Here is a 26497-nt window from a genome sequence, read left to right on the forward strand (position 1 = left end):
TCATGGTGGGGTAGTAGTATGAGCATGGAGTGGCAGGCGAAATAAATAAAAGTTGACTATGGATTAGCTTAATTTCGACAGATGATTAAAAGAAAAGGTATGCCATATCTTGTCCTATCAATCTATTTAGTGTCGAAATGCATTATTTGGGTTAAAGCGTGTGCTAGCGCGCTACTACTAGCTAGCTAGGCTACCAGTGTCCACAGGACTGACTTTGCTGAAGTACCGGACAGCTAGCTAACTAGCTATTATGATAGCAAGCGATTGGAGAATTATTACATCTGTCGGTAGAGCTACATCGAATAGTAAAAACGTTTTAGAGCTACAACGCAGTCTCCCCTAGCTAGCTAACCAGCGAACTATTGTGCTCATAATTATTGTACAGGCAAGCCAGTCATCTAAGCTGCTAACAAAAGCTAATGCTAGAACTTTGACATAACCTAAGTGACACAATAGATAGCCAGTTGCCTGCGGCATCTAGTTGCCACTAGTAGGTTCACAACAATATAGCGTTTCATGTCATATTTGCGGTATGTTAGTATTAATATGTTTTATTAACGCAATCTTCTCATTATAATTATGGTCACTTGACAATAATTACGGCCAAGTAAATCGATAGGCGGCATTATAATTGTAACGATCACCATATGCATGTGTCATCTTGCAGAACAACATGCTCCGCAGATCAAGGATAAGTGTTCGGCCGAATGTCAGGCCGGCAGGGAGAGGCCCTGCCCCCAGGTCTTCACAGGAACCTAGCCAAGAGGCTCCTGCCACGGACCTCCAGGACACAGGCGATCTGGCCAAGGCAGGGTCACAGGAGGGGAAAGACCCTTCTACTCCTGAAGAAACTGAGAATCCTTCCGAACCACCCACACTTGGAGAGTAAGTTGAATTAAACGACTAGAATGAGTTCTGGCATGGGACTGTTTGTTGTTTTGTGTCTCTGACCGTCCTGTCCTCAAATGCAGTGATGGGAAGGAAAAGAATGGCGAGGCTTCCTCCAGCGCCCCCCCCTGCTCTGCAGGATCTCAGAGGAGGAAGCGTTACTCAGTCATGCCCAACCTCGCCAAGCCCCGGGTGACCCCTGCCCTCACCCGCTCCACCAACCGGACCTCCAGGTCCCCTGTGAAAGCTACCCAGGAGACCCGAGTTCCAGCCTCGGCCCCGGACTCAGAGGTTCCAGGGCCCTCCGACCAGACTCTCGCCACAGTCCCGCAGGGAGTCCGTTCCCCTCGCAGGCGCAGGCCCTCAGGTGGGGCCAGACAGCCTATCCAGGCCAAGCCCACCTCCCCAGGCTCCCCAGACCCTTCTCCAGCGGACCAGTCCGAGCGGGAGGAAGGCGGGCCGCAGCAAGGCCCGCCCTCCGAACATCCGGCAGAATGCCAGCTCGCCAACAGCCAATCAGACGGCCCGTCCACAAGTCAGACCAAGGATGCTCCTCCCCCCGTTCTGGAGAAGGCCACGCCTTCCCTGCCGAGCAGAGAGGCCTCGGAGCTGTCCGAGAGAGCCAGGACCCTGGTGTCCAGGTCTGTGAAATGCGGCCTGTCTCTAGCACCGGGGAAGTCTAGGCTGAGCAGGCTGCTGAATGACCCGACAGACCTGCAGAGGCTGGCCAAGGCTCGCAAGCTCCGCGAGCTGCTCAAACAGGAGATGAACAAAGAGAGGGTGAGCTTGCGAATTCTTCACACGCACGGGGGGGATGGGGGGTTGTATTTGCTGAGATGAATTCTACGAGATGTAGCGTTGACATGTCTGTTCTTATCGCCAAATGGGCCTCTGGGGTTTCCAGTGGCTGAGCGGTTAGGGAATCGGGCTAGTAATCAGAAGGTTGCTGGATCGATTCCCAGCCGTGCCAAATTACGTTGTGTCCTTGGGCAAGGCACTTCACCCTACTTGCCTCGGGGGGAATATCCCTGTACTGATTGTAAGTCGCTCTGGATAAGAGCGTCTGCTAAATGACTAAATGTAAATGTAAACTCTGGGCAAATACCTTTTCACTGCTTCCAAGCTTCTGTGCCGAGTGTGCGTGTGAGGCTTACTGTGAGTTTGATGTCTCGACATGCAGAAATCGAAGAAGGCCAAGGTGTGCGCGAAGGAGTACACAGTGGATCCTTCCAAGATGACCATGAGAGATCTTATCTACTACCTGCCGGATTCAAACCCAATGACGTAAGAGAGCTGTCTTGTCTCTTCCAGTTTCCACATCATGTCCTGGATTCTTTGCCTTCGACATCCAGTTTGCCAGCGGTCTTCCTTATGGGTGCCATGTTCTTTTGTCCAGGTCCTTTGTAGAAGATAAACGTGCGGAGTCCGAGATTGTGATCCCGAACTCTCCATCGAGGGAAGAGTAAGACTTCCTGTTGTGTCTGTTTGAAGTGGTGTGCGGCTGATGCAATAAGGTGTTAAGACGAAGCCAATGCTGACTCAAGTTTCATTGTGTCCTTAGAGAGGGTTGATATAGGACTACTAGTTTAGCTGGATTGTGGCATGCTGCTCTTGTTGTTATCCATCACTCAATTTCACTGCTTTATTGGCATGGTCGTTTGAGCATTGTTGCCAAAGCCACGAAAGATTGAAAAAAAAAATACATGAATGACGAAACGCTTCGATTCCTAAAAAGACACAAAGTAACAATAATAGTTACGATGATAATAATACAAGTCAAGACAACAGGAAAGAAAACGAACGTGATGATGATTCCCGCCCCTCGTCGTGCAGCTTTCCTGTAGAACCCGCTCTCACACGCATGCTGTCACCTTCCCTCTCCAGATCTCCAGAGAGACTTCCGGAACGGGAGAAGCTTCCGGAACCGGCGAGCCAGAGAGAGGAAGAGGAGGGCGACGCCGACGAAGACGAGGGGGACTCGGACGCAGGGCAGGACGACCAGCTGATGGTGCCCAGGGTAAAGGTGGCGGAGGACGGCTCGCTCATCATCGACGAGGAGAGGTTGGTGTCGTTCCGTGAGGGGGGGGAAAAAGGCAGTCGTGTGTCCAGTAGATTCGAGTTTTTACGTCACTTGAGCTATGAACGCGATACGGGAATATGACTGTGAACGCAGTGCGTTTAGCCACCGTTTCGTGTCTGGTATCTCGCTGAGCTGAATCTCGGGGTCACCTGGTCTGTTTTGAGAAGGCCGTTCCGTGTCTTGTGTTCCAGTTTGACAGTGGAGGTCCTTAGGGCGAAAGGCCCTAACCCCATGGAGGACAGAGACCCTATCTTTGAGCGGGGCTCCACCACCACCTACTCCAGCTTCAGGAAGCCCACCTACTCCAAGCCTTGGTCCAGCCAAGGTCTGAGCGAATCAACTGCCACTCACACGGTTGCTATGGTTATGGAAAACCCTGAAAAAGTCTGGGGATTTAAAACGTGGTCATTTTCCAGACTAGATAAGGCAGTTGTCATTAACACAATGCTAAAAGGCTTGGAAATATGGACATTTGTGAAAATACTTAGGCTGACAAATGTGAACACTGAGTAACATGTCCTAAGAATGTGCATCTATAAAGTAATGGAAGTGAAACATTTTGGTCAAGGGAGTTATGTTGCAAGTTCTGGAAATCCATGGGTGAGACATGTCTATTTAGCACCCTGGGGTGTATGAAAAGCACAAACATGCTCGAAGTACTCGAGGACTATTTTGGTTGAACTTGTGTTTGTTCCTCCAGAGACAGACATGTTTTACCTGGCCATCAGCATGGTGGGCACTGACTTCTCCATGATCGGCCAACTGTTTCCTCATCGAGCTCGAATAGAGATCAAGGTGAGAGGAAGCACGGGGGGGGGTGAAGACCAACCTCCTTCGATGGGCCGTGCGTTCGCTTGGGTCGGGCCACCCTAACCTTTGACCTTTACCCGACACAGAACAAGTTCAAGAGGGAGGAGCGAGAAAACGGCTGGAGAATAGACAAAGCTTTCAGTAAGTGTCTCTACGTGTCTTTGTGTGCGTGTGTCTCTGTGTGTGTGTGTGTCTGTGTGTGTGCGCTTTAAGGGCCGGTCTGTGGGAATCTAACCGGGCCTGATTTTGCCCACCCATAGAAGAGCGACGTAAGATGGACGTGGAGTTCTTCAGCAACCTCCTGGAAAAGATCCTGGCCATAGGGAAGAAGAAGAAAGTGAAGTCTCCGACAGAGAAGAAGGTCAGGAAGGCACGCCAGAGCAAACCGAAAGGTAAGGAGCGGCTTCGTACGCTGCCAATGACGCGCCCATGTCAAACTCCTGTGACAGACGGGATCGCTTTGACGCCCGTTTCGAAAAACGCGACGTGAGGTCACTGCCTCTCAAACTCATTCTTCGCCACTCCTGACATGTCTTTTCATCGAACGTAGCCAAGAAGCTGAGCGACGTGGAGGAAGAGGAGGAGGACGAGGAGGGCGCGGAGCTGGAAGGAGAGAAGGAGAACGAGGCCGTCCTGAACGAGGACGGGACGGCCGGCGCCACGCCGAAAAAGAAACGCAGAAGAAGCGCCGACGACGGAGCGTCTTCCCCCGCAAAATCCAAGAAGAAGAAAAAGGGCAAATCGCTCAGTGAAGGTTTGTCAGAACAGAAAACATCCACTGTGGAAATGACCCAACAGTTGTTAACGAATACAAGATTGGATAAAGTAGCATGTCTATGTATATAGGTTTCCGACGAGACCATTTTTTTTTCTGATCCCTTCTATCCAGATGAGGCTGGTGTCCCTGAAGATTCCGAAGCTGCTTTGCCCGAGGACCAGTCACCTCTGGAGAGGTAGTTATGTCTCTCTGTCTCTGTGTGTGTGTGTGTCATCTGTGTGTGGTTTCATCAGCCACCCTCCTGATTGGTTCTTGTGTTCAGCTCTCAGAAGGCAGACGAGGCCGTTCCAGCACCCAAGGGCCCTGTGATCAAGCCAGCCCAGCTGTCCCGGGGCCGAGCCCCCAGACCCATCCCTATCCTGGGCCGAAGGTGGGGTCAGAAGAGCCCAGCTCCCAGCACCGGCCCCAGGGGAGCCACGTCTACAGCCGGGGACCAGAGCACGGAGGACTCAACCCCTCAAGAACAGGTGGGCCTTCAAACAGTTGATATTCTTGTGACAAGAATCACACATTTTTTTTTTTTCAAGATAAACAAACTCATGTTTGATTTCATTTGATATGCAACTGTTTAGAGACGTGACTCATGTAATCCCCCTCAGGAGGTCGCGTCTCCTTCCGAGGCGCAGGGTCGGAGGCAGGAGGCGAGGCAGGACGCGAGGCAGACCGAGGAGGTTCATTCCTCTGACGAAGAGGAGGAGACCACGGTTGCACCTGCCAAACCTACACGGTACAGCGTTCAGATCTGCCAACTGCATCTGCACAAAACAACTGCATCTGCACAAAACCAAACCGCTTTCAGTCACACACGTATTTGCTTCCATCTGATTGGATCAGACCTTTCGCCTGGGAACAACTGCCCGGCTGACCCTGTGGATGTTGATTGGCTGGGTTTTAGGTACGGCAGGACACCCAAGCCCACACAGCATTTGAACTACCCTGCCAAGGACGATGGCCCCGCCCCCGCCTGCGATGCTGCTTCGGAGGGACCCAGCGGCCCCGCCTCCTCCAAAGCCAAACCCACCGCTAGGAGGGGCAAAGTCCGGTCTGGCCCCTCCCTGCCCCAGAACAAGAGCAAAGCCAGTCCCAGGAAGCCCAAGCTGGTGACCCTCCGGGCGTCCCTGTCAGAGGAGAGTGAAGAAGAGGGAGAGGAGGCGCTGGGGGAGGGGCTTCTGGAGGAGGAAGATCTGCACCTTCCCACCAGCCCCGCGATGGAGAGCCAAGCACCCGTGTTCGTCCCCTACGCTCTCCGCTCTCCACAACCGGTGGTCTCAGAGCTAGAAGAGACCATGGAGGAGGTGTGTGTGTGTGTGTGGGGAAGTGCAATTTCCATTAACACCATCATCCAATCACGTCCCCCCCCATTTCTTTCCAGTTTCACGCGTGTGTCAGCGACATTCTGTTTTGTTGTCCCACGCCAACCATCGACTCACAACGTTGCCATGTGGCCAAACGCTTCCTTTTCCGTGCAGCGCTTTTTTGTTGTTGTTCAGAAACATATCCCGTGTCGTTTCTTTCGTGTCCTAATTTGCTTTTGCGTCTGTTTTTGTTTGACATGTCTCGCCTCCCCCCCATCTCCTCCTCCATCCTCCCCCCCGCCATCGTGCCCTCAGCTCGACATCTCCATCAACATGCCTGACGTCCTGGGCATCCCCGACGGCGCCCTCTGCCCCGACGCCTCGTGCGAGCGGGGGGAGGGGGGGGCGGGGGGCGAGGTGCCCTGCGAACATCAGCTGGACCTGCTGGTTGTAAGTCGCCCTCGCCGCCATCGCGGGGGGGGGGGGGGGGGGGGGGGGCGGTCCACACAGGTGTGTCACGTCGTTTAGCCGTCCGGAATCCTCAGCCGTGGGTTTCTTTGGGTTGCGGCGTGGCAGCCTGGTGTGTTCGGTCTGCGGGAAGCTCACATCTGGCGTCTTCTTCTTTCTTTCAGGATGTCATCGACTTCCTGTCTCCAGAGCCCATGGAAGGTAGGTCGATCACGACACTTGAGCACCTTGAAAAGGACGAATGTTTTGAGACACCTTTTCTTTGTTTCATTTTTTTTTTTCTTCAGAATCTGAGGAGAGCTACAACGAGGCAGCTCGGACCCTGCTTACGATAAGCAACCAGACGCTTCTGTCCCAGGACCCCCAGGACTGCTGCACAGGTAACCCCCCCTCAGCATGGGCACATTCACTACACCTCCAGGCTGCCTCTCCCCCTAAGAACTCCCTAGAACCGCGTTTTGGAACGGCCTGTTTTCCCATTGCAGAAACTAGTGTTCTCATCGAGGACGAACCCCAACATCAACCACCCACCGACCAATCACAAAGCGAAACAGGTCCACCCGCGACCCCTGACCCCGTAGTCGCTGTGGCGCCGCGGCCGTCCCCCGATCCGTCTGTGACGACAGCGGACTCTGTCCCCGCGCGACAGGGCAGCGACGCCCCGCCCACACAGGGGGAATCGACCAACGAGAGCAAACCCGGACCCCCCTCCCAGGCAGAGACGGGCTCGGACGGTTCGGAACTCGCCTCCTCCCACACCCGGAGAACCCGCTTCCCCAAGCCCAAACCCAACCTGGGCCGAATCGCCAGAAGCGCCCCGTCGAAACCACAGCCGGCAGACAAGACGCTCGCTCCTCTGAAGCCTGTGGAGATGCCCTTGACCCTGACCGCATCTTCAGAAGCACAGTCTGGGGTGGGCACAGCCGCCCCCTCTCCTCAGACCACCGCCTCCCCCTCACCTCAGACCACCGCCTCACCTCAGACCACCGCCGCCCCCTCACCTCAGACCACCGCCTCACCTCAGACCACCGCCGCCCCCTCACCTCAGACCACCCTCTCACCTCAGACCACCGCTGCCCCCTCTCCTCAGACCACCGCCGCCCCCTCACCTCAGACCACCGCTGCCCCCTCACCTCAGACCACCGCTGCCCCCTCACCTCAGATCACCACCCCCTCACCTCAGACCACCGCCACCCCTTCTCCTCAGACCACCGCCGCCCCCTCACCTCAGATCACCGCCCCCCCCTCACCTCAGACCACCCTCTCACCTCAGACCACCGCTGCCCCCTCACCTCAGACCACCCCCGCCGCCTCACACTCCGAACCACCACAAGCCACCCAGCTCACGCCACATCCAAATCGTCTGCCTTCATACGCTCCACCCTCCCCTGAATCGACCTTCCTTGCGGTTCCGGAAGGAGCGACTCCTTCTATGGAGAACCTGGCGTCTCCGTCTGTAGTTACCGAAACGTCGAAGGCCACTGAAGCCTCGGAGACGATCGCAAGACCAGACTCGGTCCCACAGACGCCAGAGACCAGTGACAGACCCCCTGCTGATTTCCAACCCACCGAGGTGGCATCCACCAATCAGGGGACGGGATGCAAAGTGGTACCCGCCCCTCCTGAGGAGTCGGGCTCAGAGAGTTCAGAGCAGACCGCCTCCCAGGCCAAAAGAAGCCGTTTCCCCAAACTCAAGCCCAAACCCAACCTGGGCAGGGCCTCCAGGACGACCCAGCCTAAACCGCAGCTTGCGGCGGAAACGTCCGTTCAGCTGAAGCCTGTTGAGAGTTCCTCGATCGTGGCTGCGTTTTCGGAAGCACGGCCTGGCCAGAAAGACGCCGAAAGTCTTCCCAGCAGCATCCCAGTCTCCAAACCACTCCCTGCGGAGGACAAACCGTCTCTAGTCCCGCCCACAGACACTAGCACGCACTCCACACATCCCGACAAGGAGCGGGAAGGCCAAATTGGACCGTCCCTTCTGGTGAAGCCGGGCTCGCAACCCGCCGTTCAGGAGACGGTGAGTGCCGTTGGGTCCGTCTCCAGAACCGAGTCGGGCTCCGACAGTTCCGATCCGACTGTCCCCCAGCCCAGAAGGACCCGCTTCCCCAAGCCCAAACCCAACCTGGGCCGTGCCTCCAGAACCGCCCAGTCTAAACCACAGCCTGCCGAGGAGACTTCGACGGCAACCTCGAAATCCCCACCCGCCGATGGCGTGACGGCTCCCTCGGAACGCCAACCCGGCAGCGATACTCCCGGCAACACCATCTCCTCTCCAGGGTCTTCTCCGTGCCTCAGACCCTCTGCAGACCAGCCCGGAGGAGATCTCCAGCTGTCTGGGCCACCAGAGACCTCCGCTCCTGTCCTCATGCCGCACAGGTCGCCCCCCGGTGAGATGGAGGAGGGTCTCAAGCAGCTGTCGTGCATGGAGATGGAGACGTCTAAGGTGGAGGCGAGGAGACTTCCTGACCCGGCCCCCGACCCACCGAAGGGATCTCGCACAGCCCGCTTACCCAAGCTCAAACCCAGCCTGGCCTGTGGTGGCCAAGCCATGCTCTCCCACTCCAGTTGGAGCGCTACGCCATCAAAACCAGGTGAGAATATACAAGACCATGACTATGGGGGTACTCCCAAACCAATTCAGGTATTTTACTTCTATTCTTTGTCTAATTTGGTAGGCATTAATAAGGCTATTTATTTCCCCAGGCCCCAGTGTTAAAAAGTCTACTCTTGGGCAGCTGGCCGCCCAGATCTTAGACATCAGCAAACCCCCAAGCCGAAGAACAGCCAAAAGACCACTAGGTGGCGCTCCTCGCCCTGAAACGACAGCACAGACTCGCTGGCAGCTCCCTGCCGAAGACGTCAGCGCTTCTCTCGTCTCGACTGCAGCTGCTGTGGATGTCATCCAGGTGAGAACACTGTTGACGTCATGACGCTTCTAGCAGAGCCTCGAGCCTTTTACCGGCACCAAGGGCAACTCTCTGTTCCAGCAACTCCCATCTCCCATCTAGTACCACCCTCAGTTGTCTGGCTATGCTAACAGGATTGCGGGACTGTCCAGCTTAGCCTGAAGGGGTCAAGCTACCTCAGTTACACTCATATATACGGGGGGGGGGTCAAATGGCTGAGCGGTTAGGGAATCGGGCTATGAATCAGAAAGTTGCTGGTTCGATTCCCGGCTGTGCCAAATGACGTTGTGTCCTTGGGAAAGGCACTTCACCCTACTTGCCTCGGGGAAATGTCCCTGACCAGGCAAAGAGTCTGCAGCCAACATGTTCAGATGGCTCTATTGTGGCTTTTATTTTGAAATGATGAGCAGGGTGACTCATTTGAGACAGAAACCGGAACCGCATGATGCATTGCAATGTTTAAGTACCAAAAAAATGCATGCATTCAACAAGAAGGCAAAGGCAGACTGCACTTTCCCAAGAGTGTTATTTCAGATCAGTTGTAAGAGGTGGTCTTTGCCGGCCTGTGTTTCTTCCCAGACTCCATGTGTCGAGGATCCAAGCTCTCCCGTCACCAGGACAAACTCGGAAGGTATTTTACTCCAGCCAGACATCACCATACGTTCTTATGTGTTTGTCACAGTTTTCAGTTTATTTAATCCCTCCCTCCCTAAGCAGTGGACCTGGCCCCCTCAGACCCAGAGGAGCCCTTCTTCATCCTGTCTCTGACCGAGATCCCAGTCCTCCTCTCAGGGGAGGAGATGGCTCCCGCACCCCTGCCCTTCCTCCAGGCCCCAGAGCCAGCCTGCCCTCAAGCACAAAGGTCAGTGGCTGGCTGCGCTCGGTTAAAACCAAACCCCCCCCCCCAGCCATGCAGGCCGTCAAACCCCGCTGTTACATGCATAACCTTTAGGTTATTGGGAGGGGTCGGGGCCGTAAACAACCTTTTCTCGCTCTCGCACATGCTCTCTTCTTCCTCCCACTTGTCTCTCTCGCTCTGAGCAGTACGACGGCTGTCCTTGGGGGAAAGGTGACCTCGGGAAGTGACGGAGTGCTGCGGAATGTTCCGGAACCCACAGTCGAGCCGGAGGGCATGGTCAGGAGCGAGGAGGCCAGGACTGACGTGTGCGAAGAGCCGGCAGTGAACGAGGACGAGGAGGCGGACCCTCCCCGTAAAAAACGCAAACTCCCAATCAAGAGCAGGAGAGGTATGGCACACGTCCAATCAGATTTAGGAGGTGGGACGAGATCAACATTTCTCCCTGCGGTTTTGTGCGAATAGAAAAATATCTATTCACGGGCAAAGACGCCTACAGAAACACCACGCCTCTTGACTGAAATCAATCGTGCCTGTTAAGAAAACAATGACAAGCCAGACGTCCCTAGGTCGCGACCCACAATCTCAGGCACCCTGGCAGCCCTGGCAATCTGACAACTATTTCATAATCGTCTTTCTTGTTCCTCCGTGTGTTTTTTCCCGGCAGCCAAACCGGAGGTTAAATCAACCGCCACAAGGAAGGAACGAGCCGATCACGCCACCTCTGCACGCCCGACATCAGCCGCCTCTCCCTCAACCCAGCCGCAGGAACCGGCCCCCTCAGAACCTGACCTTGCCCCTGTCCCCTCCCCCGCGTCCACCCGCCCCCTAGCCCACACCCAGGCCTCCCCCGCGGAGACACGGGGAGGATCTGTGGGACCGACGGAAAGCTCCGGAAGGCAGGGAGTGGCGGAGGACGGCGGTTTGACTTTGGAGTCTCAGGATGTTCACGGTATCACGCCGTTGGCCGCGAGTAGCCCTCTCAGCAGGTACGGGAGAGAGGTCTCACCCCAGACCTGTAATAACCCGCCATCGGCCTCGACTCTAAATAGGACTCGGGGGGTCTGTGAAAGGATCTAGTCTTTAATAAACTGCACATTCTTAGAAAGTCTGTATTGATTTAAAAGGCCCTGAGTCTTTATTGAAGTGTTATTGTCAGTGAACTGTGGTGTTCCTCACTTCACTGCTGTGATATTTGTTTTCTCCAGACCTGGTAGGAGACCCAGGGGATTTCTGTCCTTCATGGCTGACAAGAGCAACCCGAGCCCCACCGGGGGCCCCCGAGGTACCAAAGCTGCCTCCCGGAAGCCCCAGCTCGGCACCTCACGACCGGGGAGGAAAGCGGGCGCCCCTGCCCTCACATCACGCGCCCCTGCCCTCACATCAAGCACCCAAACCCTCACATCGAGCGCCCCTGCCCTCACATCAAGCGCCCCTGCCCTCACATCGAGCGCCCCTGCCTTCGGATCAAGTGCCCCTGCCCTCACATCACCAGCAGAGGTCGAGGCCTCGGGGCCCCCTGATGTCAGCTGTGCGTGGGCCCACCTGGCCCACCCTGAACCTGGAGTCTCCAGCCAACCAGGACTGAGCACCTTCCAGTGTTCCTCTACTGCTGAGGTAAAGAGAAGGAAATATCACTGTGTCCATAGCCCTCTCTCTCTCTCTGTCTCTCTCTCTCTCTCTCAGACACGCGCACACACACACACACACAAGTTCAGAAGTCCTAGTTAAGTGTGTGTGCGCGTGTGTTCTGGTCCTAGGTGGAAGGCTGGCAGCAGAGCGAGGTGTCCTCAGCAGCTGAAGAGGAGGACATCAGCGTGTCACAGTACTTCTTCAGTGACATCTTCACCGAAGTGGAGAATGAGGGATGACCGGAGAACTGGACGGGGTTACGGGGAGAACAAGACAGCACTCGCGGTGACGCAGCGGTGATGCCTGCTGAGTGATGTCACAGGTCAAGGCTTTAGGAGGCACTTCAGTGACAGCTGTCTCACTGATTAGGTTGCTCACGGTTTTTTTCGTGACACTAATATGACATTTCCAGTTACAGTCATACTATTGAGGGATCCGAGAATATATTTCACCCAAGGTTGCCAACCGCCTAAGTGTTATATATATATATATATATATAAAATATATTTTATTTTTATTTCATAAAAAGTACGAGCCTATATATATATATATATATATATATATTGGCTCATACTTTTTATGAAATATGGTTGGTATTTGTACAGAGATTTAGTTCATGTTTTCAAATCGAATCATTTGAGGTGCCACTTCATGTGGATGTTGCTTTAACTATTGTTCCCCCCCCCCACTAGTTCATCACCTCACGGAGTCTCAGTCAGTGACTGAATAGGATATAGTGAAAACTTATGATATCAAGCTGAAAAACAATTCCCCTTATTTTTGTCAGTATTACGTATTTATTTTGTTTTATAAACCCCCATATGGGATCTTGGAATTGTAATGTGACATAGGAAGCACTAAACAATGAGTTTTGTTTGCTCTCCATGTTAAATGTTATCAGAATACTTGAAATAATTATACAATAATGCAACAGTACAATGCTTACAGTTGTCAGTGCTCAGGGTGATATAATGACCTTTTCTGCCTCTTGAGTAACACAGGTTTATTTGGTTCATCATTACTGAGTGTTGATTTTAAGAGTTGTCGATGGTCACGTTTATTGTGGAAACCGGTGTCTATAAACTCAATATACAAAGATTTCCATTAGTCTTATTAACACACACTCATCACCTAAATTCCTTAATGTTATTGCCTAAACAAGCCTTGCTCTCCCATTGGTTTGTGGTGGGAATGTTCATGTCTAATTTTAGTCTTTGGAATGTCGCCTCCAGGAAGAGTTATTTCGAAATAGTTTTTTATTGAAATGGCAGTTATGTTATGTTTATATATAATAGATTTGTGTTGCAGGGCAAGTGTACAGATCATGATTTGAGATTTTCAATTTGTTCTCACCCACAACCTCTGCAGGTGTTTTAAAAATAAAATAAAATACACAAATAAAGTTGTAAAAGATTTTGTCATGGAAATGTCAAATGAAAAAAATGCTTTTTGCCCCAAATCTTCAATGCAAGTTACGGTGTGGTAATTTAGTTAACACTTTAGTTGAAGTGGGTCTTCACAAAACTTGATAAGCTCATTTTAAGCACTTCATAATGTGTTGCAGTTGATGGCAAATATATATTTTTCTTATGACCTATGTATTTTGTTTTTTACTTCTGAGTGAGTGGATCAAGGAATTGAAATAACAGACTTCATTTAATCCGATTGGTAATCCACACAGTTAATCCCTTACACCACGTCCCTATTATGGGATTTAGAACTATTTTGATCTTTTGTTGGGGAGGCACCATGAGACAGCTACCATGCTTGGAGTTCACCGTGACTGGAGCAGTAACCCATTCAATAGTCGGACTATACTGTCTGTTAAATCGATATGAAAGCATTTTAGAAAACCGTCACCCTTCAGAGTGATTGGACTTGGGTGGAGGAGGGCATAAAGAATCATGAACATGTTGGAAAATGACCTGGTGAGTGTTCACTTAAATGTACAGTGTACGTTTAACAGTCGATGTCGTTGTGGAGGTTGTTTACGGTTGTGTAATAGCTGTACTGATGTCAGTTGAGTCGATTGATGTCGGGAATTCGTCATTGGATTGTGATTTTGGAACTATCTTCAGGTTTCATCAAAGTGTGTTATTTTCCATTGACTTTATCATGAAACCAAATGTTTATCATAGAGGTCTGAATGGTTTGTGTGTCTGTGTGTTTTATTGCAGAGATTGACAACATTAGCTAAGTGTATTATCTTTGTATTAGCTAAGCTAAATCTTTTGTGGGACCTTGATTCGTGCTTTCACAAGCACAGCCATGCATTCCTGAGAAGCTTATGAATCAGGAGACTTCAGTGACATAACAGAAGCACTACAAATAATGAATCAAAGAACTCAGATCATTCATTCTTAATCCTTTACCTTCACTTAAACCTGTAGTCGATGTATGGATGTCAAACCCTTTATACAATACATCAAATTCTAAATAAAAGGTCTACAGTGAAAAAAATAAAACTGTCACCTGACCTTCACGTGACAGTAAAACATTCCTCTGTTGTTTAGCATGATGCATATCCCGAACCCCATACCACCCCAATCAAACATCAGTGTGTAAATCCAGGCTTGTCAGAGTTAGAGATCAGCGACATGTGTGAAGTTTGACAAAGGCTGATGATTGACGGAACCTGGCATCCATGACCCAACTTGACAAAGCTAACCTAGCCTAACCCTTATAACCAAACAACAGATTAGCTTAAATCGGTTTTGTCTTTTTAGTTGAAGTGCCAGAAGACTGCATGTGACAACACATAGATCGGGTCTCTCCACTGTGTCTCACCTGGTTGGCACAGGATATGACACGTTAGGTTCCCAGAAACCTGAGTTCCAAGGCCCTAGTTCAAATGTGGTCACGTTTGTCTAAGGCATTTCCCCTCTCTCTCTCTCTCTCTCTCTCTCTCTCTCTCTCTCTCTCTCTCTCTCTCTCTCTCTCTCTCTCTCTCTCTCTCTCTCTCTCTCTCTTTCTCTCTCTCACTCACTCTCACTCCCTCTCTCTTTCTCCCTCCCTCCCTCCCTCTCTCTGTCTCCCTCCCTCTCCCTCTCTCTCTCGCTCTCTCTCTCTCTCTCTCTCTCTCTCTCTCTCTCTCTCTCTCTCTCTCTCTCTCTCTCTCTCTCTCTCTCCCCTCTGCCCTTCCTTCGGTCTCTCAGGACGGCGAGGTGCAGAGGCAGATTGACCGGGAGGTGCGCATGCGTGAGGGGGCCAGCAAGCTTCTGGCAGCCTGCTCCCAGAGGGAACAGGCCCTGGAGGCCTCCAAGAGCCTGCTGACCTGCAACGCCCGCATCCTGGGCCTCCTCAGCCAGCTTCAGAGGGTGAAGGAGGCGCAGGTCCTCCAGAGGGCTGGACGCAGGTGAGGGGGGCGGGAGGGGGGAGAGAGAGGGAGGCAGGGGGGAAGGAAGAGAGTTGGAGAGAAGGAGAGAAGAGAGAGAAAGCGAGAGAGAGATAGAGAGAAGGAAGGAAGAGAGGGCACAAGGAGTGGGCAGATGGAGTGGATGATGGGTGGATGAAGGAATAGATGCAGGGAAGCTAGGAGGAAGGAAGGGATGAACTAAACCTTTTTTTTTTTTTTGGGGGGGGGGCACAAGGCCATCAGATGGTAGGTCACTGGATTCCAGGCTGCCTTGTACAGGCCGAGTATCAATCTCAGGTGAGTGAACACACCCATAAGCACAACATTCCCGTGCATAGCATGTCTCATATCTGCCATCTGACGACCTGGACTGATGGAACATTGCTTTTCTACAGACTTGAGAATTCCACTCATGTGGAAAGATTCTGAGTATTTCAAGAATAAAGGAGGTGAGTTTATATCCAAGTACATATCACTAGGGGTGACATGAATGAGCATTTTCAATTAAATGTTAAATGAAAGTATTACATGAATAATATTACAATAACTCATATTTTATTATTTCAATTCATGTCACATTGAAAGTGAATCCTGGGCAGCGAGGGTGTGATTGTTGATTCTGAATAGTCTGTGCTCTGCTATCTCTTCTGCTATCTCCTAATCTCAGAGCTGCATCGCTGTGCGGTTTTCTGCCTCCTGCAATGTGGCAGAGAGATTTACGACACAGACCTGGTGATGGTGGACAGGACACTGACAGACATCTGCTTTGAGGAGGCCATCTTGTTGTAGGTTTTATTTCTCATGACTTCACAATCCTTTTATTTTCTTTCACCTACATACGTAGATGTACATAGGTACAGAATGACGTCCGTTAAATGACTTCCTTGAAGGAAGTCTCATTTTACGGACGTCATTCTGGAAACAAAAACATTTTTATCCACTGTCTGCCTGTCTGTCTGCCTGTCTGCCTGTCTGCCTGTCTGCTTGCCTATCTTTCTCTCTGTCTGTCTGTCTGTCTGTCTGTCTGTCTGTCTGCCTGCCTGTTTGCCTGTCTGCCTGTCTGCTTGCCTATCTTTCTCTCTGTCTGTCTGTCTGTCTGTCTGTCTGTCTGCCTGTCTGCCTGTGTTTTGTGAGGCCAGTAGCGAGGTGGGCCCGGAGTTTGAACTGCGAGTGGAGTTATACAGCAGCTGTGTGGAGGAGGACTTTGCCCCCGGGGCAGCAGGACCCAGGAGACTGAGCCGCCTGGGCCTCAGCGGGTCACTGGGACGCTCCTCTGGAAGGAAACTGCGGGCCGCCCTGGAGACTGCTGCGGGCTGTGGGGCCAATGGAGGAGGGCCAGGGGGAGAAGGGGGAGCAGGAGGAGGGACCACGCCCCAGGTGCCTGCTCTTAATCCGCAGTAAGTGTGGTAGCATACGACCAGAGAATGTACGGCAATGCAAAACATACATAACATACATAACATTCCAGATTCCATAGACAGTTGTGTTTTTTTCTGATTTGTGAACCTAAAATTGGCTTTTGACTGTATGTTGTCATCCTTAGAGGGCCCAAGTACCACCTGTTGGCCCACACTACACTAAAGCTGGCCCATGTACAGGACAGCTTCAGAACACATGATTTGTCTATTTCAACGACAGGTGAGTGTCCTCTCCTGTCTTCCTCCACCTCTCCTCTCCTCCTTTCCTCTCCTCACCCCCTCTCCTCCACCTCTCCTCTCCTCCTTTCCTCTCCTCACCCCCTCTCCTCCACCTCTCCTCTCCTCCTTTCCTCTCTTCACCCCCTCTCTTCCACCTCTCCATTCTACTCCCCTCCTCTCCTCAATCCCTCTCCTCCACCTCTCCTTTCTACTCTCCTTCTCTCGTCACCCCCTCTCCTCCACCTCTCCTTTCCACTCCCCTCCTCTCCTCTTCTCCTCCTTCCTTGTCCTCTCCTCTCATCAGCGCTACCTTGTTTGCTGTTCCAGAGGACAGCTCTTACTGGCTGCCTCTCTACGGCAGTATGTGCTGTCGCCTGGTCGCCCAGCCGCGCTGTATGACCCAGCAGGTCATCTGCGGCACTCTGAAAGTCAAGGTGAAGCGTTCACTTCACCTCCTTTTCCCGCTCATCCTACTTCTTATCGTGCTCACTGTCATCATCATTATCATCATTGCATTTGTTTCTTATTCCAGCTTGAAAATGAGCCCGAATGTTGGACCGATGTCTACGGTGTCCTCAAAGGAACACATCTCGTGCTTTTCCAAAGTCAAGAGGATATGGAGGCTGGAGAGAAAGGGTTATTCACCATCACCATCAACAAGGTTGACGACCGGTGCAGACATGCAAGGACACGAACACAAGACTTTCCACATAGCCAAATGGGAAGGACGCTGCAGACGCATGCTTGTTTCACTAGGGGGTTCACTTTGCTGCTGTTCTTTTCCACAAGGACAATAGGTGTTAAATAGGTGGCAATAAACTGTGAGAGGAATCCAGTTCGACTGCCTTCCAACGTTTTTTAACGCACGTTCTCAAATATTTCCCACATAAGATATCAGATGTCTTTGCTGTCATTATCGGCTCAGCACATCAGGAATGTGGACCCATGTCTGCACTCCATCCCACTCTTATAATTCAAATAGACATTTACAATTAGTCATTTAGCAGACACTCTTGTCCAGAGCGACTTACAGTAAGTACAGGGACATTCCCCCGAGGCAAGTAGGGTGAAGTGCCTTGCCAAAGGACACAACGTCATTTTTATCACGGCTTGTAATCAAACCGGCTCAGCCATCTGACTCCCCATCTGACATGTTACGCTTATGACAAAATATTAGGGTTACCAGGTATAGGTTTTGCTGAATCATGCTCATTCTAAAAACATGAAAGCAACACGTGTGTGTGTGTGTTTGTGTGTCTTCATCAGGATACCAGCATTTGCGTGTCAGAGAGAGGCTCACGACATCACACCCAGAACATCTGCATCAACACAAACCAGCGTGGAGAGGAGAGGACACACACCCTGGCCACACACACCCCCCAGGGCACACAGCAGTGGATGGAGGCCTTTGGGCAGCATTTCTACGACATGAGTGAGTTCCGAGGACCGTAGAACACACACACACACGCACACACAACCCTGAGTTGTGAGAATGCTTCACTCACATTTGTTCTTCTTCATAAATTCTGAGGGCCCATCCACCTCCACTGACCGTTTCGACTGTATGACTGAAACCGCAGACATTGTCACACAGATTTACGCCATAACATTACAGATCAAATGTTTACACATCACGATCATGTTGCTGTTGGCTTTATGTTGGCTGTGCAGGTAATCACAGCTGGTATCAAATGGCTGGATGCCTCATGTATTGGTATTTATCCTAGTTGCCAAGCAAGCAACCATGGCTGGTTGACAATGTTAACATCATGACTGAAGCATTTCAATGTCAAGCAGACACACCTGACACACTCCATAAACAAAGCATGATATCACACCCACCTGACTCCTGAGGTGGATGTCAATCCACAGAGAGTACATTGAAGTTTCGGGTGAGATATCCTCTTGTACACAAAAAAAACAAAGTCGAACTGCAGATGTTTGTGCTCTCTGTTACTTAATGTGTAACTTTGTGTGCAAACATTTGGAGACGGAGGCTTCTGTCATTCCTGCCTGGGTCTTCTGTTTTGAGTAATTACTGAGAGAGAGAGAGAGAGAGAGAGAGGGAGGGAGAGGGAGAGGGAGAGAAAGAGAAAGAGGGAGAGAAAGAGGGAGAGAAAGAGGGAGAGAAAGAGACAGACATGACAGGCAGGCATGACAGGCAGGCATGAACAAAGACACAGACATATGCTTGCCCTGTAATGTAACAGTTTTCATGCTGGCACTCTTATTAATCTTCAGAATGACTGTGAGTGCACAGCCTGACACATGTTCTAATCTTTTGTATGCTGCTTAGCTTATTTAAGCTACTGCGTCTTAAGCGTAAAGAAACACACTTTATCTTTGAACTGAAGTCAATCTCCAGGTCAGCCGACCAAGCCAGCTCAGCAGGCATATCTGGTCCTGTTATAACAAGCTGGTCTCCAGCAACCACTCAAAATGGAACACCATGGCACCATTGTTTAAATAAAAGGTGACATTATGGAGGTTTGCCATGTTCGGTACAGTGAAATGATACAATAGAGTATTATGTTTTTAATCTGATTTTCAACATTGTTTGAAATGAATACTTCAAATACTGGACTGGTTGCTTGATGATGTTCAAATATTCAATGAGTGGGTGCATAGTATACAGTGATTTCCTTAACTCAACCTAATATGTAGTGTTTTTGACTAAGTAATGTGAATGTTTTTTCAATCGTTTGACAAGAAATCAATTTCTCAGAAATAATCCTCTCAATTAAAGTTCCTGCTATAATGTGAAGGTCTGTGTATATGTTTGCTCTGTGTTTGGTGTGAAGGAAGTTGTTTAATACTTCACAGTATAATGTGACTGTTTAGTTACCCATATAGCTGTGCTATCATTCATTCACGACAGTTGGCATGGAATGTCTTAAAACGATTAGAATGTGAGTCATGAAGAACCATCTCATAACTTTCATTCTTTGAAAGTAAAGCTTCAATCTTTCCAATAACCTCTTCCTAATTCAAGACGGTTTCATTTGATCAAAAATCTAAACAACAATTTAAGTGCATTGCGGTATTTGAAAGCTCTTAATGCAAATTGTACGTTTGACAACTTCAGTCACTAACGGAAGTTGGTGGTATCCTATGAAAATAAACTGTCAGCGAGATTTCAATGTTTGACAAGAAGGAACCAGTTCTTCAGATTTTTCCAGGGAATACAATGCTATCAAGTGCCAGCTATTGTGAAGCCAAATCACAATAGGAGTGCAAGCCACTTGGCACAACATACTCATTGTTTAGCAGCATAACTGAGAAAGGTGGGAAAGATCATTAGGTAATATCACTGAACCGGGTCTGAAATGACATGTTCTGATAGGCTAGTTAGCTGCGTCAAGCTTCCTCATCTAGGGTCGGTTTAAAACAAAGTTTTCATCCCTCTTGGTATTGTTATTCATTTAATAGCTAAAACAGCTCATTTATTTAGTCAAAAGAAAGGGAATTTCCTCACAACTCAAACTCTACCCATGCACAAACCAGACGTTTTGTGATGTTGTGTTTGAATGGGCACTATGACAGGTGGAGTAATTGAACAGGCCTTCACTTTGTCAGTGCACTGGTAGGGGCACGGTTGATGGTACTGTGGGTGCAGTTTTAACGTTAAACTAATTCCAACTGTGCCCAGAATCGCTCATAAAAAAAACCTGTTCGTCAAGATTATCCCAGCATAGTTCAAATACAAAAATTACTTCTTTAAGTCTGTAGAGATTTATAAAAAATTCTGGGAAATTATTCAAGAACAAAATAAAAATTAGAATCACTGCATTATCTGTAGATGTGCTCAAATAGATACCACCCAACAGATACGAGGTAAGTGTAAACCCGTCTCCGTCTTGGTCTGACCAACTGCCACTTTAAATAGTTTCCGAGTATACAATGTTTCTGACAAGCTCTGCTTTTAAAAATGGCATAAAGACAGGCTAGGGACATACGACTTTAATACAGTAAATACATATTTGACCATACTGAAGTATAGTTTAATTGAAGTTCCAGTCTTTCTCGTGATACATCTAGGTGTGAAATGAAATCACCCGACTCATGACTAAAGGGTTTGAGCGTAATCGTCATCATCAGTGCAATAAGCACAAGCATATTATTGTGGTGATGTCTGCGATTCTAATTGCAGATAGGTGAGTGAGCCAAAGAAGTAAACAGGCATCAGACATTCCAAACAGCTTGCTTTTTATGACCTTGTTTCAAATACGTGTCTGTCTGCTAGTTGTTTGTCATATTGCAAATTGGAATTAGATTTTTTTGGTTATGTCACCATACACACACACACCACACAAAGTAATGATGTGCAGATCATTGGTAAGGAGTGTTCTGGTTGGTGCTGGATGGCATCATGTTTGGTCCAGTCCGTTGGCCCTGCTGTTTGTTTAGCTGAAAAGAACTTCCCGAGGAAAGTTTAAGTAAACTCTCATCAAAGAAATTGTTTGTCTTCTCGCAGGCCAGTGGCAACAGTGTTGCGATGACCTCATGAAGATAGAACCGCCAACTCCCAGGAAGCCCCTGCTGGTGACCACTAAGCAAGGCTCCCTCTACCATGAAATAGGTACCTTGTCATCGCCACTGGGAGCGTTTTGTCTTATTGTTGACTGAAATTGCAGGTTGTAAAAACACGACCTAAATCTGTATGCTGGTTTAGATACTCCTTCACACCATGTAGAGTTGTGTTCATGAGAGACAAATGTCCGCAAAAATGATAACGTATGAGTGAATAAAGTGATATAATTCCTGATAAATGACATAAAAAGAACTAAACGGATCACAGGCAACGTGGGTGTGGACGGTTTGGGCATTTCAGACACCCGATCTCTGCACCTGCTGTTTGTAACACAATCTCTGAATAAGGGGGAAACGGAATACAACAGCACCCATTATGTAGGTGTGTTTGGTGGCAAGTCGTCTGAAGACGAGAGCTGAATGATGAGAACATGGTTATGTTGCGACATTTTCGATGCCATAACAGTCAGATGAGAGAAATGGAGGAGAAGGGAACACAATGATCTAAAAAAGTTGTACTGTAGCGAATGTACACCAAATTGAAAGTACTTCTGCATGTGTCTATATATCATTTTCTGGCTTTTCTTTTGATGTTCTACTTCCATAACTCTCTACTTCCCTGTAAGATGTCAAATGTTCTGCCATTCACAAAATGTTATAGTTACGTTTGTTCTTCATAGCCTCTGCCTTCCCTTAGTTAATCTCTCCTCTTCACCTCCCATCCCTCCTCCCGCCATCTCTCCTCGCGTTTGGCAGTGACATCCCCGTCTCACTGTGAGGGTCATGTGACTCCGGATGTGTCTGCTGAGATGCGTTCTCTGTTGTCGTCCTATTACAACGACAACAGGTGAGAGTATCAGCATCAACACAGGTAAACATGCATACCTACATACCCAGTCAGTGACCTCACTCACTGCCTATCCGCTTAGGTCATCTTCGACTACCGATCCATAAAGTGAGTCTCTCAATCAGCCAGTCCGGTAGAGTGGCTGGGATGTAAAGCTAGGGCCCTCAAACAACACATACTTTTGAGTCTCACATTCCAGGTGTAAATGTTATGTTTACATGGGTCACCTACCCATCTATTTACCTAGAGTTTCAGACCGACAGTAATCCTTGAATGCAATATCCTGTCGGTGCAGTCTAGGAAAATGAAGTTTAACAAACCTGTTTTGATTCAAGTGCCATGGTTTTAGGCATGACGAACACCAGGGCGTAGCCACGGGTAGGCCTGGGTAGGCACAGACCTACCCAATTTGTTCTAAGGCCTATCCCAAAACGAAAATATCTCAGAAAAATTATGCACCGGGTGCACATCGCTAAGTAAATAAGTAAAAAGGAAAACATTTAAAAGATGCCTATTCATATTTTTCTAGGCCTACCCAAAAATATTTTTCGGGCTACGCCCCTGTGTTACAGTACAGATTATGTTTTAATAGGTACCTATTGCTGTACATGCTTCAATAGGTTCAGTTATTAGAGTTCATGTTAATTCACTTGTAGGAGATTTCATATTGCCCAACTCAATACTATAATGTTGTGGATAGCGTGGTGAATTCTTCAAAGAATTATTGTGAAAAAAGGAAAACGTTCTATATCATTACCTCCATTTATCAATCCCGATTAATAATTTAACAATGTATAGACCTATACATCATTAATCATTGTTTGGTGAACATGTTTAGCTTAGGGAAATTTGCCAAGAGAAATTGCTGATTATGGGATGCAGTCGGTAGGTTTCCAGGGGCAAGACAACATGGAGGGTAGACTAGAGAACACAACACTGACCGTTTAAGGCTACTTATTTGCACATGATCAGAAAAATATGTTCCTTCTGCTTAAACCCCTGTGGCTTGTAAGTTTGGCAGCCTCTTAAGTTCAGTAATCACAACCCGTAGCAAACAATTCTGCCATGGTTGAATGACAGTTGCGGAATGTTGCTTGTCTGTAATTCTACACAGACGCACCATTGTTGCTGCCTCAGGTGGTAAAACCTGTAGAAAGAGTGTTTGCGTGTATGTGTTCGAGTGATCTATATGGTGATATGCAGGTGTGTGATTATTGTCTTTGAGCTAAGCAGGATTTGTGTGTTGACAGGGGAAATTAGTGGGGACCTCAATCAACTCAATTTTCTATAATCCACCAGGTTGCATAAACCGGTGGCATGTTGGCTGTGAAATTCTCATAACAGAGATGAACATTCACATGATGAACTAAATATTGGGTTATGTTTGTGGACTACTTTGTGGCACATTGTCATTAATTGTTAAACATAGACACCACAACTTCAACATCCGGCAGCCGTGAACCAAAAGGTTTGAAGCCTGGTGCTTGAAAATGCATTCCACCTGTCTGTGTTATTTTGGTGACAGACAATCGTTCATACTCTTTTCTCTTTTTCTCCATCTGGTTACTAATTGCTGGTCTGGTGGCACAATGACAAGGACTCCTCCCTGGCTTCGAATGATGGTTTCATCATCAAAACATTTCCGCCATGATGCCTCCTCTAACATCCATGCCAAGAGCAAGTAAGAGGCTGGAGGTGACTTTGGTAATAGCTTGCAGGCCAAGTCTATATTGGATTTATAACCTCCTGTTCCTAATAATGGTTGTGCTGGAGCCATGAGATGGATTTTGTCTTACGGATCAACTTACTCCCATTGTGCCATTTCATAATGAATTCCCAGAGTGAGAAAAGAGAGGTAGAAAGACTGCATTCAAAGAAAGCTTCTTTTTTTATGTCGGTGTGAATTTCACATACTTGGGCTTGAGGCCTTTCTAGAAGAACCACCAAACGGATCCAAATGACTTTGGCATTTTCTGATCTTTCTAGACATAGTTAGTGTAAAGAGGAATTACACATTTGTTTACTTGCACACAGTTTACTGTATAATTTAATCAGTAGTGTAATGACAATTTACCATTTCATGACATATTTTTCTTCTGTTATTGTATTATTTTTGATAGGGGGTTATTTTGACTAAATGAACATGTAGAACACTTTCATAAGCAACCTGTAACACCTGGAATGTCAATATAAACATACTTAGTTATGTGACCGTAGCTTTGTACATGAAGGTGAAGGATTGTGGATTTACACAGTGACACAAATGTTTGCACAAATCAGTTTTCTATTAGGTAAGTGCATTATCTTCATTGTTTGGGTCTCAATAGGAGATAATCCTTCAATAAATCCATCAAACAATACTACACTTGTGAGGTGTGTCCTAGTGGTAGGTTAGTCCACTCTCCAGGATGACATGTACATTTACTACAGAACCCAATACACTTTCAGAAACAAAATGTAAAGTATTCACTGTATGAAAAGAAAACTCATCAAGTATAATTTTCCCCAAAAATACATGCTGGAACTTGAAATGGCACAGACTGGAATCATAATTGAGTGTGAAATACTTTCACATTACAAAAATATAATCCATAAATATGTGTTAGTATCCACTATTCTGTAATGTTGCAAAACTATAAATAATAAATGTGTCCTTTACCCCCAAAATGATCTGTATTGGGAAACAAAAATGGCACATATGTCAGGTGAAGAACTTTATATTGTAATTGATCTTTTGTTGCTTTATTCTTACTTTTCCCTCACCTTTTGGGTTTGCATGGATACATTTCCAATTTAAGAAAACATGTCTTAGGAAGTTGACAACAATATAGCAAATATTATGTGTGGGATGAACTCGGAAAAAACTGGATTAAATTATTAGGCAGGTGGCATGTCAAAATAGTTAGTACTGTGTACACAGTCTCCAGAGTTACACTAAATACACATTTACTTAAATTAGAAAGTTCTTTTCGCAAATCCATCTGTGGGACATTATCTAAATATCCAGTACAAAATAACAAACAACAATCCAGTACCTGCTATATGCATGCACATTTTAGAATTTGTTTGAATTACAATGTGTCCTACCTTCCTGGCAAATTGCCACAGTTGATTGGATAAAAATGTGATCTTAAAAGATTAGTGTCGTACTCTGAAATTACTGTCAACTAAACCAGCATAAATGCTTAGTGTGTATAAACAAGCAAGGCATCTTGCAGGCTGTCATACTTTATGACATACATTATATGTGTGGTATTACTTCAAGAAATGGTCTGTCCTTATATGTTTGCCCATTCCCAATAAGGAAGCATCAGTACACTGTGCATCAATGAGCTGATGATTTGAAGATGGATCATCAACACTGCTCGGAATACGCCCAGGGAACAAGGAAGCAAAAAGCCTTTTTTTCCTGAAACCTCAGTGTCTAAAATATCAAAAATTATTTCCTTCACACTGCAGATATCTTTGTAGGTTAACACACGTTGACATTTAAAGATAACAAAACCAACAGGTGGATAAACAATTATCTTCCTGGTTGCATTCTGTCAATTGTACCCACCTGTTCAAAAGACATTCCTTCCTGCAAACTGTAGGGCAACAGATTGTTTGAAGAGCCTAATGATGTCAGTCATGCGATGGTGTTCTGTACATCCTTAAGATAGCCCTCACATCTTGACACAATAAAACAAGCATGCAGTATCTTGTCTCAAAAGAAAGGTTCAGAATTGATTCCTGATTAATAAGGAAATAATCTTATTTACATGAGGTTTTACCACTAGTTTGTGACTGTGTGTTTCTCTGAGTGATCTTCAAACAATGGTCTGGTGATGTTTGCTGTAATGACATGTCTGATACTGTCTTTTCATTCATCATTTTTTGGAATATATTTCCAAAACTTTAATTAAACGCTGGATCATTACATTGTAAAAAGTATCAAAAAACGTAATTGTTCATATTTACAAACTTGCCACAATATGTTGCTGACTATAACAATAGAAAAGCCATTCCCAATATGAATCTTGAATCACAATTCAACTTTTACAGTTTGTTTCAGTTCAAGAATGTAAAAGCTGATCCTGGTCCTTGTGAAACCAAATACATAACCAGTTTTCCAAAAACATGCTTATTAGTTATACAAATATAGCTTAAAAGGTTGCTGTATGAACCCCAATACATTTATAACAATATGTACAATGCTCAATAGACTAGAGACTTTCTCATTCATCTTTCATATAGTATATAAATGCTACCAGTTTTAACGTTTTACTGCTTCACATGTTTAGAACCCTGAGTATTAAAAAAAAGACCTTCAATTTAGAAACAAAAATGTCCTCTCAATACCTAAAAATAGACAGGCCACACTTGAGGGTTGAGGTTGGTTTAGGTGCAGTCCTATGTGAAGCACTCCTTGACAT

General features: G+C 47.8%; 2 protein-coding genes across 5 annotated transcripts; both read left to right on the top strand.

The window, feature by feature from the left end:
- Positions 1-12201, top strand: zgc:162472 (uncharacterized protein LOC553495 homolog). The gene is made up of 26 exons (XM_047014217.1): positions 1-97; positions 668-885; positions 972-1668; positions 2069-2172; positions 2285-2350; positions 2773-2949; positions 3160-3293; positions 3669-3763; positions 3865-3919; positions 4039-4170; positions 4329-4532; positions 4668-4731; positions 4819-5023; positions 5156-5283; positions 5452-5851; positions 6167-6301; positions 6484-6520; positions 6607-6699; positions 6805-8910; positions 9023-9225; positions 9805-9856; positions 9940-10087; positions 10270-10472; positions 10749-11070; positions 11290-11698; positions 11842-12201. Exons 2-26 carry the CDS (start codon positions 674-676, stop codon positions 11950-11952), a joined length of 6492 nt encoding a protein of 2163 aa, XP_046870173.1. The 5' UTR covers positions 1-97; positions 668-673; the 3' UTR covers positions 11953-12201.
- A 1255-nt stretch (positions 12202-13456) lies between these two features.
- rtkna (rhotekin a) lies at positions 13457-26409 on the top strand. Of its 4 annotated transcripts, none has more exons than XM_047014228.1 (13): positions 13462-13641; positions 14869-15068; positions 15304-15365; positions 15464-15517; positions 15736-15853; positions 16211-16465; positions 16612-16706; positions 17033-17139; positions 17238-17366; positions 17972-18137; positions 21180-21284; positions 21992-22106; positions 23680-26409. In XM_047014228.1, exons 1-12 carry the CDS (start codon positions 13618-13620, stop codon positions 22084-22086), a joined length of 1410 nt encoding a protein of 469 aa, XP_046870184.1. In that variant the 5' UTR covers positions 13462-13617; the 3' UTR covers positions 22087-22106; positions 23680-26409. The 4 variants fall into 4 exon arrangements, 3 of the variants coding, with proteins under 3 accessions (XP_046870184.1, XP_046870183.1, XP_046870182.1); XM_047014227.1 differs by having other exon boundaries at positions 13465-13641; positions 16208-16465; positions 23645-26409; XM_047014226.1 differs by having other exon boundaries at positions 13467-13641; positions 16208-16465.
- The last annotated feature ends 88 nt before the right edge of the window (positions 26410-26497 follow it).

Source organism: Hypomesus transpacificus, unplaced genomic scaffold (genome assembly GCF_021917145.1).
Source record: "Hypomesus transpacificus isolate Combined female unplaced genomic scaffold, fHypTra1 scaffold_227, whole genome shotgun sequence".
Taxonomy (NCBI): domain Eukaryota; kingdom Metazoa; phylum Chordata; class Actinopteri; order Osmeriformes; family Osmeridae; genus Hypomesus; species Hypomesus transpacificus.